This window comes from Mustela nivalis, assembly GCF_964662115.1.
Source record: "Mustela nivalis genome assembly, chromosome: 10".
Lineage (NCBI taxonomy): Eukaryota > Metazoa > Chordata > Mammalia > Carnivora > Mustelidae > Mustela > Mustela nivalis.
The window spans coordinates 81416236-81432801 of record NC_139029.1 but is presented as its reverse complement, the minus strand read 5'-3'; the positions used below and the strand labels follow the sequence as shown (position 1 = coordinate 81432801).

Below are 16566 nucleotides of genomic sequence, written 5' to 3'. Positions count from 1 at the left end.
AACAAAAAGAAAGTCAAACTTAGGGGCGCCTGGGTGGCTCTGTGGGTTAAAGCCTTTGCCTTCAGCTCAGGTCATGATCCCAGGGTCCTAGAATCAAGCCCCACATCGGGCTCTCTGCTCAGCAGGAAGCCTGCTTCCCCCTCTCTCTTTGCCTGACTGTCTGCCTACTTGTGATCTCTGTCAAATAAATAAATAAAATCTTAAAAAAAAAAAAAAAAGAAAGAAAGAAAATAAAGAGGTCAGACTTTGTCCCACAAGGCTTACTGTTTTCTCCTGAACTGAAAAGAGGATGAAGGGCGACTATGTGGTAAGCACGTGCTATTTGCGAGGTCCTGCTGTAGGCGATGTGTACTACAGTTCTGTCACTGACCGTGTTTGGGGCCTAGAGTCATTACTCATCTGAGCCTTAATTCTCTCACCTTTAACACGGGTTCTTTCAAGGATTCATTGAAGATATTTTATGTAAAGCACTTAGTACGGTGCTTGCCACCAAACCATCATGCACTCACCCTTACCAAACAGTTATTTGTCCCTGTAATTCTGAGAATGAGATATTATTATCTTCACTATCATTACCACTCAGTTCATGTAGGTAAAGAACACAAAATGTAAACCTGGGTCTCTCAGGTTACAAACACTGACCTAAAATTATGTCTTAGATATGTTAAGATGGACTACCCCCCCCAAAAAAACAGATAAATAATTGAATAAAGATTTACTCCCCTCTTCAATGAATATATTTTGTTTTTCACTTAGTGTTTACAGAAATTGAAGTGGGAAAGATGGCTATGTGGCAATTTCAAGAAGAAAGAGCCTCAGCGAACAGATCCTCAATACAGCTTGAATTTCCATAATATATAAATGTCTACTCGGCGCTGCTCAAAACCGACAGCCTCATTCAGAAGTCAAAAGCCACAATTATCATCCAAAAACTATTAAATCCAACTACTATGAAGGCAATTGTACAAAGCCTGAAAATGCTTCAAAAAGTTTCTCAGACTTAACTGCACCTTACAGTGCTTCTAGGGGAGGAAGGAATCATGGGGCCAGACTCCTGGGAATCAGGAATTGATAAGAATCCTCAGAACAGTCCTAAGGCAAAATGGTCCTTAACCATTGTTGGTTCGTAAGCCACTTTAAAAAGGTGTTGAGTCCTGTGGATATTCCACTAAGAAAAAAATGCACACAATAAACTTCAGGTTAGGAATCTGGCTTTTGCTTTTGACCCAGTGAATTTTAAGAGTCTAAAGTCTAAGATTCTTTGAAACCTAAATTCAAGACAACTATAAGCCAGAGAAGGTCTTTCTATACTGTCCTTATCTCATGAGGCTTCCCTGGGGACTGGGGTTGACACTGATGTGCTCTGTGGTCCACAGCTAGCTGCTGAGTGATCACTGGGTGCCTGGGGATACCAAGAGCAAAGGATCGGCTCAGAATTGAGTTGGCACTCACTGCTGTGGGATATCTGGTCTAGCCTAATGGTGAGGACCCCTCAGAAACTATATCTTTTCAACCCTCCACATATGCTGGTCAGGTGCATTACTCCTAATAGTAGATCTTACATGAAATACATCTTACTATGAATTCTCTATTCCCATGGGATTAAGTAAATATAAAGGCATTTTTATAAATTATATGGTACTATATGGAAACCATAGCTAAAATTCCTTGATCTTTTTATTTCAAGAGAAAGGTGGAGAAAAGACAAGGAAAATTAACCTTTCCCATTAGTTCATGTAATACAGCAATGCTCAATAATAATTCTGTTTTACATTCAAGGAAACACACACCACAAATGTTTAAAAGTTTCTCCTTAATATCCTAAAAATGTTTACCACACTTCTCCATGACGCAAAGATTAAATAAATTGCTGAGGTATGAAACTTGGGCAGAATATTCCTTAATGAAGATATTCCTTACCGACTTTAGATTGATGTTGTGCCAATAAGGGAAAACTGCATTCAGCAGCTGCACCTTCTCAGTTGTAGAAGAATATTCCATAATGATCAGAATCTGTGTAACACAAAAGGACAACAAATCTTAGTTGTTAAAATCCTATCTTCAGATTCAGGCACACCTGGATTCAAATCCCATTTCCACTTACTTAGTGTGTGACCTTGGAAAATTTACTTAATGTCTCAGAGCCATTTCTTTCATTAATAAGAGGGAAACATATGTCTCATGAGGCTGCCATGTAGATTAAGGGAGAAATGCAGGTTAAGTGCTTAGCATAGCTCTGATACACAGGAAGCCGTTTGTGTATGTCCTCATTTGTTCTGCCACTTATCACATATTTATTGCATGATCAACACATGAATGATCCCTTTACTGTTTGTGGAAAACTGACTTTCCAGAAGGGTTGCTGTAACCCATCGTCCGTCATAGGCTACTCTGTCTTTCTTTAGTTTTATCTCCTTTTTCTTGAGCTTTCTCCCTTGGCTCTACTTCTACTCACACCATGCGTTTTCTCCATTCATTTCTCCAGACAGAGCAGGCTTTCCTTTTTTCCCGAAGGGGAGCAGAGATAAATAAGGCCAAGCATCTGCCCTGATGACCTCATTGTTAGTGAGACAGAGCAGAAACCGTCAGTGATTACCTTCTGTGGGGTGCCGCGGGGGCCTCTAGGAGGAGTAGAGAGCCCATCTCCTTAGCTGACATGGGTGAGGAACTACAGGCAGTCTAACACAGAAAGCAGAGTATCATGACCAATGTGGTTGCCGGCGCAGCGAGTGAGGCAGCCACACGGCAAACAATGAAGGCATAATCAACCTCAAGAAACTGGATTTCACTCTGAAGCAAATGAAGAATTAACCGTGTAGGGAGGGAATGCTGTAAGGGAAAGGCAAGGGTTGAAAGGACGACTTTCAAGGGTGAGGCTGGAGGCACAGAGGTGGGGAGCGCCAGCCCTGAGCTAGAGATACATATGGAAGAACAGATTTAGGGCAAGAATGACTTCAGTTTGGAATACTGATCTGGAGGTGTGTAAGGATGTTGAAAGGCCCTTGCTGCTTTTTTTCTGTCTAAAAAGGGAGTCTGAAGTATGGAGCCTACTATTTGTGCCCCAGGCCTACTGTACCAAGTACAATAAACTGGGGAGTGAGTGGGGGGCTTAAAAATAATAGAGATTTATTCTCTCATGGTTTTTGAGGATAGAAGTACAAAGCCAAAGTGCTGGCAGGCCATGCTCTCCTCCAAAAGCCCTAAGGGAGAGTCGTTCTTTGACTTTTCCTAGCTTCTGGTGGTTGTCAGAAATCCCCAGTGGTCTTGGCCTTGCAGATGCCTCACTTGTGTCTCTGCCTCCATCTTCACAGGGTGTCTCCTCTTCTTTCTGAATTTCCTTTGCCTCACAAAGTCACCAGTCACTGGGTTAGGGCCATCCTTAATGCAGCATGACTTCTTTTAACTTGGTTATATCTATAAAGATATAACCTATTTCCAAATAATTTCACCTTCACAGGTTCAAATCCACACAAATTTCAGGGGAACACTATTTCATCCACATCATGGTGTCATCGATGGCTGATGGGCTTTGAAGACACAAGAACACGATGCACACCATCTATTCAAGACTAAAAGTTGGTAGGAGAGGTCACGAGAAGCACAGACACTGGAATGAACAAGAGCCTGTCGAGTAGCATAAGAAAATCTCAGCCTGCCCTGTCCATCTTCTTCTTTAAACTGAGTAGACCTTAGGAACAGAGATGTCCCAGAGGTCTACATAAGCCCTTGGAGTAAGAAAAGGAAAGTAAGAGGGTTGACTAAAGCCACCCTCCTCACTTAGGTGGTGGAAGAGAGAGTTTTGAATGAAATAGGGGATTAAGATTATAAATAGATCAGACAAACTGTTAATAACTGTCAGTGGCTGAAAAGTTATGGAATCGTCTCAGATGTTATGAGGGGGCAAAAAGAGAGGCTTAACATAGTAAAGCAGAAGTCAATTATTAGAAAATAAAATTCACATCTACACCATAAAATATGGATAGAAGTCTCCTATGATTACAGGCATTTGGGAGCTGTCTAATTAGGCTGAGATGTCACGATGAAGTCATGGTCAAAGTCCTTCACTGAACCCATGGGAATGGAGGGTACTTCTACAAGACAATCTAGTGTACCATGTCTGTGAAGCAGGACCTAAATGCAGCCACAGAGAGAATTTCAGTCAGAATGAAAATAAGGAAAGTTGTTGTGTTCAGGAAGCCCGAGCAAGCCCTGGAGGACTTGTATTACACTGACCTCCTTTCCTAACCGTGCCTTTTTCTTGTCCTTTTACCATCTGCAAAGGAATTTAAGTTTTACACAATAATATTATCTTTTCCTCCTGAAAGTGCTCTCTTTCTCCAATCCAGTCATGATGGTTTCTGGCAGAAACCATTCGTCCTTTGTAAAATACTCAGTGTCATTTTTCAACTAACTCCCTTATCCCTACCTTTCCTGCCCCTGCCAGTCAGCCACATTCTCTGAAGACACTGTATGCAGAACAGGGTAGTAAGAGACAAACAGGGAAACTGAAAAGTGAAAAAGAATCCTGGAGTTGATCAAAATGAGGAAACTTTGCTTAGCCATGTTTTCAATTCCCTCTGGTCATCTGAGTAGTATTCTGAGCAGACTGTTTGAACTGGGGTTCACCATGAGCTACATTTTTAAAAGTCTACTTTTCCAGTATAATCATGCCCAGCTAGAGTTACTTATTTCATTCCAGCTCAGTAGGAATCCACAGGCTGCATAAAAATACATTAAGGAATATTTATAAGATGGCAAACAGGACCAAATGTATGGGAAAGAATAATATTGTGCACTGCTCATTACAAACATGATTATTTTGTGTATGTAAACGGATGTGTTGTTAAGGCACAGTGGGTTGTTTGAAGTTTACAAGTTTGTTATGGATTGATTTATTCATGAAATGCTTTGTTTCTATGACAACTTTATTGGTTTGCCTGTGGTCTAAATACATATAGGCATGGCAGGAATTCCACGGTACAAAACAAATTACACACTCCCCCCTGAATCACTTGCTGCCTTTAGGGAGTGTAGCGAAAGGATTTCCAACCAGGGCAGACATCACCATACACAGGGACAGCATTAGAGAGATCACATAATAAAGGGGAAAAAGGCTTTTTAAAAAGAACAACTTAAAAGTCTCCAATGGCCTCCAACTCTGTAATATAAGGAAAGATGGAAATGAGCGACGAAATGCCCAACATAAGAGAAACACAATCTACCCACAGTGCATGAGGTTTTTATTTAAGAAAAAACACTGATCAAAGACCCCTATTTCCTGCTATAAATAATACCCCTTGAAGGATACCATTAATATTCACAACAGTTGTGTAACTACAAAAGAAACTGAGAATTGTTGTTTAGAGAAAATAATAATGGGTTTTTGGAAGATAAAAGGAGAAGGTGGAAGAGAAGAAAGGGAAAGGAAAAGAAAGATATTTACTGTGGACCAAGGATAATCAAGGAAGGAATGGCTCTTAGTTATCCAGTGAAACTTAAGTCAGGGAAATCATGCCTGAGGAGACTCAGACATTCTGAAAGCTGGAAAAGAGACAGCAGAATTGAAATAACGTTCTTCATCCTACTCCAGGATTGCATACATCAGAGGAAAAATTAAAACTAGGAAGATTATTTAGAATAAAATTTTTCCTCCTCATAAATTCAAAGAATGTGATGTTACATAAGGAAACATATAGAGTCTTACATATAGTGAGATAGTGTGTATTTGGATAAAAAGTTTACATGAAGCAGGATACATTTTCCCAAAATCACTATTTTATATTTTTGTAAAAGCCACTTTAAATTTTCTGTTCTTATTTTCATTTCCACAGATTTTTGTGTGTGTGTGTGCTGGTAAATGGAGAAGATTGATTTTGAAGTATGTGGCTGTCCGCATGAACTTCTCTTGGAAATCAGTTCCTCTCCCCATTTGCCTGCTAAGGGGCTGGATCAGACAACCTTACATCCACCACTTGACTCTGCCATCACAGCCACTGCAGATGAAGTCCGAGTTGAATGTCAGTCAGTGGTAAAAATTCAACCAATGTGAGGGTCATTGATTTTTGTCACAGCAAAACAATGCCATATACATCTTATATATTACACAGGGCATAACAGTCTCTGCTTATTGCATCTGATAGCGTCTAAGTCAATGAAATTTGGTAGAGGAAACACCCTAGAAACCATCTCTTTCTAAAAAATTAGAACATATGGAGATTTATAGTGTCATTTACACAACTTCAGGGTGTTTGCTATGATACACGAGGAGCTTGCACATGAGACTTATGAGGCTACTACTCCCACAAAGTATTAAGAAATTGCCCCCTTATGTGGCAACCCGTTTCTCTTGAATTTAAAACTTTCTCGAATTTGAAAAGAAATCAGTAAACACATTGACTGCATCTCATCAAAACTGGTTTCACAATCTGACTCAAAAGCCCAGGGGGGGGAAAAATGAGTAGACTTCCAGGTGAACTGAATACTGAATTTTTCTTGGGAAAATTAAAGTGCTGTGATCCATCGGTTATTCACGTATTCTTTTAATAAAGATTGTCTGAGGTCCTACAATATTTACACACTTCCCCCATCTCATAGATTACCCATCCTTGGGTGAGCCAGACAATAAATAAGTAAATAAATCAATAAAATCCTGACAAGTGGTGATAAGTGCTATGTGGGAAACCAATGTGGAGCTGAGACAGGAACAAATAGAGAGAGAGCTGAGAGAAATTACTTTAGATAGAATAGTTAAGCAGTGATTTTTTAAGCTGAGACCCGGAGGATAAAAAAAAAAAAAAAAGAAAAAATTAAGCTAAAGAAGGTAAGCGTATGGAAAAGGGGGAGAAACATGCTAAGAGAGGGAAATCGTAGCTTTAAAACAAAACAAAACAAAAGTCTTGGAGCAAGAAGGAGTTTACTATGTTCACGGATAATAATAGTGATATTCTGAGGTAACACTGTTCCAAGTGCTTTACTTCCAATATGTCAATTAACTTAGAGAAGGCTAGTGTGTCTGGCCCATGAAAAGTTCTTAATGTCTATTAATTAAATTAATGGCTTTAAAAAAATTCTCTTCATCCTAGAGAAGTCTAATTTTTTATCCATGTGATGCAAAATATAGGACTGGAAAGGGACCTGGCATGTGAATATTGAAAAAGATACTCAGGATGTGAACTAGACTTACTGCAGTGATCCTTTTTCAACTTAAACATAAAAATAATGAATCATTATATCGTATACCTGAAACTAATATAATGTCACATGTCAATCATACTTCCATAGGAAAAAAAAGGAGGAAAAAGATACTCAGATGACACTGATGTGCACCCCTGCTATTTAAACAAATACCGTTACTCTAATGAGGCTCTCTTCAAGATGCTGCTTCTAGAACATGTATCCTTTACTTCATTTTACAACAAGGAAATTTATCTGGATAAAAGGCCACAGCTTTGCACAACTCCAGGGCGCACCATTCACGTCAGCTTCTTTGTGAATGGTGCCCCCCAGAATTTTGTAATGCAGTGGTCTTGCTGATTAAGCTGTATTTCCACAGAGGTCACTGGGATACAAAGTAGATGTGTCTGGCTTACATAATTGCACTCACCTCTGAAGATAAAAAAGAAAAGAGAAGAAAAGTTGAATCTCCTTAGAAGAGGCTCACAGAGAATCCTTCTGGGGAACACATACCATATGAACATTTTATCTCAACACTTTAGTGCCTGAACCATTTTGCTAATTTGACATGGGAAGCGCTAATAAGATAAAAAGCTCAGGCGTCCTTATCCCATTAGCACTTCCTCTATAGTTTTTCTGACCCACATTCTGACCTGATCTCTCCCATATTCCCCATGGCTTGTATTGTACTGATTAAAACCTTCATCCTTTTGAAAAGATGTTGGGGAATTGACTGGATTTAACTAAAATTTCCAGCTTAAATTACTGTGTGATTTTTAGCTGATCAGAATCCATTTAGCATAGGCGGCAGTGGCCAAGTCAGGGGATAGACAACAGAGTAGAGAAAGGATATAAACAGAAGAAGCCAGTTAATAGGCAATTAAAGCTTCACTGCCTTCCCACCACCACAAAGCTCCTTATCTAGACTCACAAACGCAAGGAAGAAAGCTAGCCAGTTGAAATCGCTGTTTATTTTGCTTAGCCTTTTCAGAGTTTTCTTTGTTTTGTTTTTTTTTTTGTTTTTCAGATTCATCTGCGTTCACTCAGAACTCATATTTCAACCCACTAGCCTCATCTCTCATTAAACTCTTTTAGAGCTTTTCTTTATTAGAAACATTTAGCTTTCTCTATATTAGAAACATGGCAGTGTATTTTACAGAAAAAATAATTAAGGCATATGGTTGTTTCCATCCCTATCACTCTAAGTGAGACAAAATCTCTCTTTGCTCTTTCCTCTACCAGGATCCATATCTAGGCTTCAGTTATTGCCTGTGTCACTGACCACAACCACCTACTTCTTGGCCTTTGCTTCCCATCTTTTTTCCTTCTTATTCTGTTGAAATCATTCCTGCCAAGTCAATTTTCCTTGCATGCTAGGACCATGTCCATGTATTCCTTGGATCTTGACACAAGCTTCTTTAATATTTATGCCTCAGCTTTGACTCTGTCAGCTTCAAGATTCTTTCTTTCTCCTACTTGCACCTTGTTTTCTGTTTCTCTTTCAACTCGGGTATTAGTTTCTGAAGTACCGAGCCCTGTCTTTCTTCCTATTCCCCAACTTGATGGTATCTTTTTTTTTTTTTTAAGACTTTATTTATTTGTCAGAGAGAGTGAGCAAGAGCGAGCACAGGCAGACAGAGTGGAAGGCAGAGTCAGACGGAGAAGCAGGCTCCCTGCGGAGCAAGGAGCCCGATATGGGACTAGATCCCAGGACGCTGAGATCATGACCTGAGCCGAAGGCAGCTGCTTAACCAACTGAGCCACCCAGGCGTCCCATGATGGTATCTTACGTAGGTATCAGGTCTGCCCATCCTTATTCTATTTGTCAAGTGGAGAGCAGTACCACTGAAGAGGAGACTTGGAGACCATCTAGCCAGAGTGTTCATTTCAGAGAGGACCAAATGGGCACAGGAAACTCATGCAGATCTAGGTTTCCTGAATCTCCCATGTTGTTATTCCTCTTCACCAGTGGGTCCTAATGTTTCCAAGCAAGAGAGCCCCTTCTTCACGTTAAACATATTTTAAAGAGACCTCTGGTTAGATATGGTAGCTTGAGAACATTTGTTTATCTCTTTTTCCTAAAAAAAGTTCATCTAAAATTGTTGTAAAGAATACAAAGGTGTGAACACGTCATACCTAACAAAGAAAAAGGAAGGTATCACTGAATGACAGAATTTCACCAAATTCTAGAAAAAGGAGAGTGGTTTGAAGAATAATTACTGATAAGGGGCAGAAACAGAACAGTCAGAACGGTTAGGTTTCCAAGTAAGCAACTATATATATAAAACCATATTTTAATCAAAAAAAAAAAATAAAAACTGTATATAAAGAAAAAAGCATGATTTTTAAATTGAGCAGTTCTTTATAATAAAAATCACATTTTTAATTTTGAATGATTAAATACGCAAAAGATTAGTTCAAATTTAGGAATATTTTAAACTAAATTTCTAATTTCTCAATCAAATAGTATCTGCATACATGGGAAACACAATATATATGTATGAAATACCATCTCATCAATATATAGGTACTATCTGATATACAAATGGTTGACCAAACCCCTTGCAGTAACTTGTTAGCTATTGCACTTCAGGAACCACAACTTCAACTCTGTCAATCTGTTAGGGAGCTTAATGACTTAACTGCTTGAATCCAGTCAGGATTAGAAAACACCAAAAGAGTCTGATTCTTCTTGGCAAACCGTGATACTCCAGAGAGAAAGACAATATTTCTTTGTAGGACCCAGTACCAGTAGAAGATTTAATTGGGTTAGAGGTGATCTGAACATTTGAGGAAAAGTGTAGAAGCCAAGGACCCAGAGAGCAGAGAGGATATTTACCTACGGAGAGAGTAGAGAATAATAACAAAACAATGCATTTGAGCAATGCAGAAAGCTCAACAAGGTCATATGTAGGGGACTGGGCTTTATTGTGCCAAGTCAAGCACTATTTCCTGTTTTTAAATAATCTGAATAACTCAATTTTTTACTTCTATTCATGTGTATAATAATAATTTTAACTATTTAGGTAATTTTAGAAATTTTCTTTCCTGAATAAATTAGGGAATTGTCTTCATTCTACAATCAGTTATGAGACAAGCCTATGTCAACACTGAATAACACTGTAGGCAGTATTCCCATTTTCTCCTACACTTTCAGTCAGGTCCAGCCTTTTTCTATACCCAGTGTTTAAGGGACATTTGTGCAGCCAACCAACCCCAGTTCTAACTTTTCAAACTCATGTTTCTGAAATCCCTGTATTTTCACCATATTTGTAATATTTGTTCTACCTTGATAACTTCTAGAACTTTGAAATTTCTTAGTTTAGGAATATTACTAAAATGGCTTAATTCTGTATTCTTCAAAAAATAAAACATTTTTCAAAATAAGAAAACCTCTCAAATATGGAAAATCTTCATGTGCCTTGTCTCTGATAAAACTCTGAGTTACTATTACTCTCAACTTCTTTGAAATCACATTCCTCTCTTTCCCCCTTTCCCTCTCCCTGTCTCATTTCTACTTCTCACTCTCTTAATTTTTTGGCTCTCAAATTTCAACAGGAGATATGAGGGCTATGATCATGCTGGAATTTTGATTTGTTTTTTCATAGTAGTGACCATGTCCAACTTAACGTGCAGCCTTCTAATGAGCAAACAGAGTTCTAGGTAAGTTTAGCTGGCAAGTAAAAATTACATAACATCCAAACTCCACTTGTTAGATTGTAAAAAAATAAGTTTTGTTTTTGTGTGTGTGTGTGTGTGTGTGTTTTTTTTTTTTTTTTTTTTAAGTAGGCCCCATGTCCAGCGTGGAACCCAGCTTGGGAGCCTGAACTTAGGACTCTGAGGTCAAGACCCTGAGCTGAGATGGAATTGGTCACTTAACCAACTGAGCTACCCAGGTGCCCCAGAAATGAGTTGTTTACAGTCAAATTAATAGATAAAAGGAGACCACCTGAAGGGCCAACTAGGTGAGCTAAACTTAAAGAAAGAATTTTTAGTAAGTGTTACCATGTTAGCAAATATTTTCTCCTTGTAGATGACAATTGCCAACAAAAAAATGAAGATGAGTAGTGTGGATCAGAAGCCCAATTGCGGGCATAGCAGTAAGTATTACACTATTGTAATGGTACCACTTTCTAAAAAAAAAAAAAAAAAAAAAGTATTTTGGAAATACTTTACTGTTGTTTTTTTTTTATCAGTCAAGATCAGCTATGGTAACAAAGAGAAAAAACAAAAGAAATTAATTCTTTTTCAGGCCCCAAGTCCAAGGTAGGTCTGTGGATTGGGGTTGGCAGGCTCACATTCTACTCACCATAGTGACTCAGCGATCCAGTTAGATGGAAGCTCTAACTCAACACATACTTTCATGCTTACCTCAGCAGGAAGAAGGATGCACACTGGCTAGGGAGTTTATTCCTAGAAATGATACATTACACTCCCACTCAGGAGTATTCTAGAAAATTTACATCAGCCAGATTTTTGTGGAGGAAAAAAACCACTAATATGTAGTGTTTGCAAATATCTGAGTATAAATACTCCCGCTGTGACTGATTTCAAGTTACCAACATGATCGCCATGGAGTAAGGAAGAAATACAGACCATCATATAGCATTTTCACCATATACCCCCGAATACATACATGATAGTAAAATGTAGTGAAATAATTAGGAAGTGATACATTTGGGTATTTACTATCTTTGTTTTAAATTTAAATTATTTCTCAGTTTATATAATTTAGTTGCTAATAATGGCTATTTTCATCTATAGGCTCACCAAATTTGGGCTGGCAAGAGCCAATAGAAGTCCCAGGACACCACAGGGTCCACTTCAGCAGGGAAAGCAAGTACGGCCAATTCTATCTTTAAAGGGAGCGGGGGATGCAATCCTGCCTTGCACGTAGAATGAATACTTCAGTTTCCATGGAAGCCTTGACAAGCAATTTTAAATCATATTTATTTTTCAAAATTCTAGTGAGAAATTGAAGACAGGTTAATTAGACTTAGGCAGAAGTGCAGATATTTTAGGATTACTCAGTGAATGGCTCAGTTAGCTAACACTAATCTATCAGCTACTTGAGGACCAGGAGTAGATTTATTCATCTTTGAACTCTTAGTCTCTAGTGCAGTATCTGGCATACACATGTTCTCAATAAGTATTTGTATGAATGAACTAAAGTTACCAGCACCTACTCTTTTCTGATTCATGTTTAATCTATTCTATATGCAGTAAAGTTGTTAAAACAGCATTATGCATATGCATTATTAAGATGCTGAAATATTAGATGCTATGAGTACTTTAGAATGAAGAAACAATTTCTTTGGCTCTTTAGACAAAGAGAAGACTTGATTTTTATTATTATTAATCTCATATATTGCAATTAGTACGGGGAGGAATGTGTCTTGTGGTCCTGTGATTGTAAATATGAATGCTTTACCGTCCAATATAAGCGCCGATGTAGAGCATGCCTTCGCCGAAGTAACAGTGGAAGTTAATGTAACTTTGGTTTGCTTCTAACCTGTGCTGCATTCATTTTCCCAGCGTATTGTCTAAAGTTGTCATAGTTTGGTGACAGAAAGATCATTTGACTAAAATCTAGGGGCTTTTTTTCATCAGTGATGCCTTTTAAAGCCTTTGAAATTTGACACTGATTCACTGAAATGATATATTATTGAAATGGTGTGTTTTTCGTTAATGGTCTGTTTCTCTTCTCAGATACAACAATGTCTGCCTGTGGAGTCAACAAGGCTCAAATTATAATAGTTAGTTAATTGAAAGTGTTTTCTTTTTTGAAATCTCTAAGATACCCTCCTCTCTAAAAAAAAAAAAAAACCTTGCCTTCCAAAATATTTTTTTATATTTTATAAATAGTTATTTGGTATATTTTAAAATTCTTCATTAAATACGATGCTCTTTCTTTAAAAAAAATATAAAAAAAAAATAAATACGATGCTCTTTTTGAAAACAATTTTTCGGCCTCTCCTCGCTCCTTCCCTTCCTCTCTCCTTTCTTCCTTCCTCCCCCCTTCTTTTCTTTACTTTTATTCCTATCATTATGCACAGCATAATTTACTAGCATACTAGTGGCACAAAATTTTCTGAACTTCTAGGAGTACATCAGGCCCAGGAACCTGAACTTACTCTTCCACTACCTCTAGTAAGAGCCCAGTTTTCTCTTAAAATTCTTAAAGCATGAATATCATAGGGTATTTTTTCTACAAATAAAGGTGCATTTGCTCCCCTCAATAGCCAGTAATTTTTCAATAGCAAAGCAATTTTCTATGGATGAAAACAAGTGTTTTGTTATATGTGGCAGTCAGGGTTCAGGAAGAGCAGCAGAATCAGGAGGGTCTATACACAGATATCTCATGTATCTTTACATATAGAGGGAACTGTAATAGAGATTTAACCTTATGTAATTGTGAGAGCTGGTCAAACATTCTCTATAAATAAGGCTGCTGTCTTTGTGTCTGATGTTAGGGCTTAACGTCTACAGGGCAGGCAGACGTGAAGGGAAGGTGGGTGTAACATCAGATATCAGGCATAAGCTAGAAACCATCGTATCATTTCTTGTTACCTTTGACTTCGATGGTATGGGTGGCATGCAGAAGCCAGGGTGCTGTATCATATTGCTATGAACTTGGCCCATGAGCTGTAGTAGCTGAAGAAGGATCTACTGGCAAGTTGAGCAGTTGCAGGCCCAGCCCCTGCCTCATGCCAAGGAAGTGAGTCAGCAGATTAGCACTAATGTGTGTGAGCTACAAATAGCTCCTTCCTTTATGCTACCAAATCTCAGAAGAATTGCTCTGTGGCCTACGCTAACTAGAAGCATCCACAAAGGGGAATCAGGGAACGGAGTGTGGCATATCCAACTTGACACATGACAAAGCTACAACAGTTTGTAAAGGAGTCATTCTTGTAGTCACCCTTTGCTCAGTCCCACATCCAAATCTAACATAAGTTCTACCAGTTCCACTTCCAAAGCTTATTTTGAATTCATCTCTTCTTTTCCATCTCTGTTTCCACTTCGTAGAACAAGCCACTATTTTCTTCGACTTGTGACTTACTGTACTTGGCTTTACTGTAATGCCTTCATTCATTCTTACACATCCCCAACTATTCACTAAAAGGCAGCCAGACAAAGTTGGCCATGGTTCTACCCTCTTTAAAACCCATCAAATCTTGTTACCCCTAAAGTAAAATCCGCATTCTATGACAACACAATGCTTAACATGCCACATGATCTCACTCTAGCTTCATCTCCAGTAATTTCCTCCTTGTTCACTAAACTCTAGTCATACTAATGTCCTCTTGCTTCATTCCTTAAACCCTCTCAGCAAGTTCCCACTTCAAACCTTGGCACATACAATTCACTTTGCCCATAATCGTATTCTCTCAGATTTTCATTATTCTGTCTTCTTATAGTCCTTCAGAAATAACACATTCTCAGAAAAGTGTTCCCTTAACACAATTATAAATAAGTACTACTCTCTAATTCTTCAAATGTTTCTTCTCATAACACTATGCTGTTTTCACTCATAACATTATTATAATCAGAAATTCTATGGTAATTTGTATTCATTTTTTAAATTTTATTTTTGTATTCACGCTGCTTTCTCCCATAAGACTATACATTTTTGTAAGGACAGAAGCCACAGTTTTCCTCTTCACTATCTACCTAGAATGTAACTCAGTACTTGACAGTAAATCGTCAATAAATGCGTGCAGGAACCATGAATGAATGTGACATTCTTAAACCAAGTGAATTTGTACCAAATAACCAGCTTAAGTTCACATTGAAAAAAAAAAAAAAAACCAGAGAAGAGATATATTTACAATTGTAATAGGAACAAGAGAGATTTCAGAGACTGATGGCATAGTTTATATAATCATTAAAATGATGATTTTTATTAAAAAACATGGAAATAAACTACATAAGAAATAGTGTAAAATTAAAAACAATGGTAAAATATATTTAATGTGATTATATCCAGCTTGTAAAAGATATGTGAGAAACCAAGGGAAAAGAAATGTATCAATATGCTAATATTGTTTTATTGGAATCATAAGATTATGACACTTTCTCTTGTTTTCTAAGTTTTTTATTAAAATAAAAAGTAAAAACAGAAATGTCTAATAGTTTTTACATCAGTTTATGGAATAGTTTCACAGATACTATTTTAAATGATACTCAATAATCCTATAGGCTGTCTAGAATTTATGTGAAATCTCCATTTTATATTCAAGAAATTGAAGATGAGAGATTGTTAGTTACCAAAGTCATGCAATGGCAGTAGGAGAGAGCCCACACTCTAACCAAGCTAGATTCTTATGTCTACTATTCCAAAGCCCTTTCTATTTTGTCCTGCTGCCTTCTAGACAATACCATACAATAGGGCAGGGGAACACTGAGGACCAAGGGCTAGTATGGGAATGGCAGTTATGGTGCCACTTCCCACATCTACACTAGAGGAAAAACTGCTGATCCATTGTGGTACGCTTTCCTCCTGAGCCTGGAGGTAATTTTTGAATCCTTCCTAACAAAACTCCAGCAATCACTACTGATGCAATACATGATCACTACTGAGAATTCCAACCCACCTAAAAAAGAAGAGAATAAAAGCAGTGCAACTGGATAAAAGAGTAGGACCAAGGCCAAAAACTATGGTCAAATTTGCTGGAAATGAAAACAAGTAAACTTAGTGACCAAGAGATTTAAGAAATAATCATTTGGGCTCTATGGAGATACTGGGAATAATAACCAAACAGTACTGAAATATTGAAATGTAATGGCTGAGATATATTGAGGAGTGGTCAAGATATTAACAGCTATAAATTAGGTAAAATGGGAAACATATGTTATATATTATATGTTACATGTGTTAAAAAGTTGAGACAGGGATTGAAAATCAGTGCTATAGAATACGGTGAAATCCAGAAAAACGAGAATTCATTGTGATAATCTGGAATGCTTTCATAGGGGTGAATTAGATCATGGGGCAGACCCTGGAAGGGAAATACTATTCAAACAGGAAATAAGAAAAAAAGGAAGACATTCCAGATGAAGGAAATGGCATATAGTATATGTAGTGTGAATTCAATTCTGTAAAAGTAGAATAAATAAGATATTCTTGGAATAATGAGTAGAACTCTAGATTTTGCAATCAGAATTCAAGACTGTGGAGGAACTCCATGTACTATGACCATTATCCTTGAACCCATCCCCTGATATCATGGATGAGTCTGAAAATCAGAGAGATTGCAGTATTTGACAGTGACTGCCAGTCAGAAACCAAGTAAATAATAAAATCCCGTTCTCTTAATTCCCATTCCAATGCTTCTTCTACTTCCCTACATGGTTTTCAGTTTAGGTAGATATGAAGAATCGCAGGAGAAGGGG

The 16566-nt window shown here is 37.8% G+C and overlaps 1 protein-coding gene across 1 annotated transcript in view; it reads right to left on the bottom strand.

The window, feature by feature from the left end:
• Window positions 1-1363: 1363 nt before the first annotated feature.
• LOC309843196 (uncharacterized protein) overlaps window positions 1364-16566 on the bottom strand; it is a 271304-nt gene continuing 256101 nt past the window's right edge. Inside the window, exons 3-4 of the mRNA XM_082688549.1 lie at window positions 1921-2013; window positions 1364-1402 (exon numbers count right to left, since the gene is read on the bottom strand). Coding sequence (XP_082544675.1) covers window positions 1979-2013 — 35 coding nt within the window. The 3' untranslated portion in view covers window positions 1364-1402; window positions 1921-1978. The remainder of the gene's footprint in view (window positions 1403-1920; window positions 2014-16566) is intronic.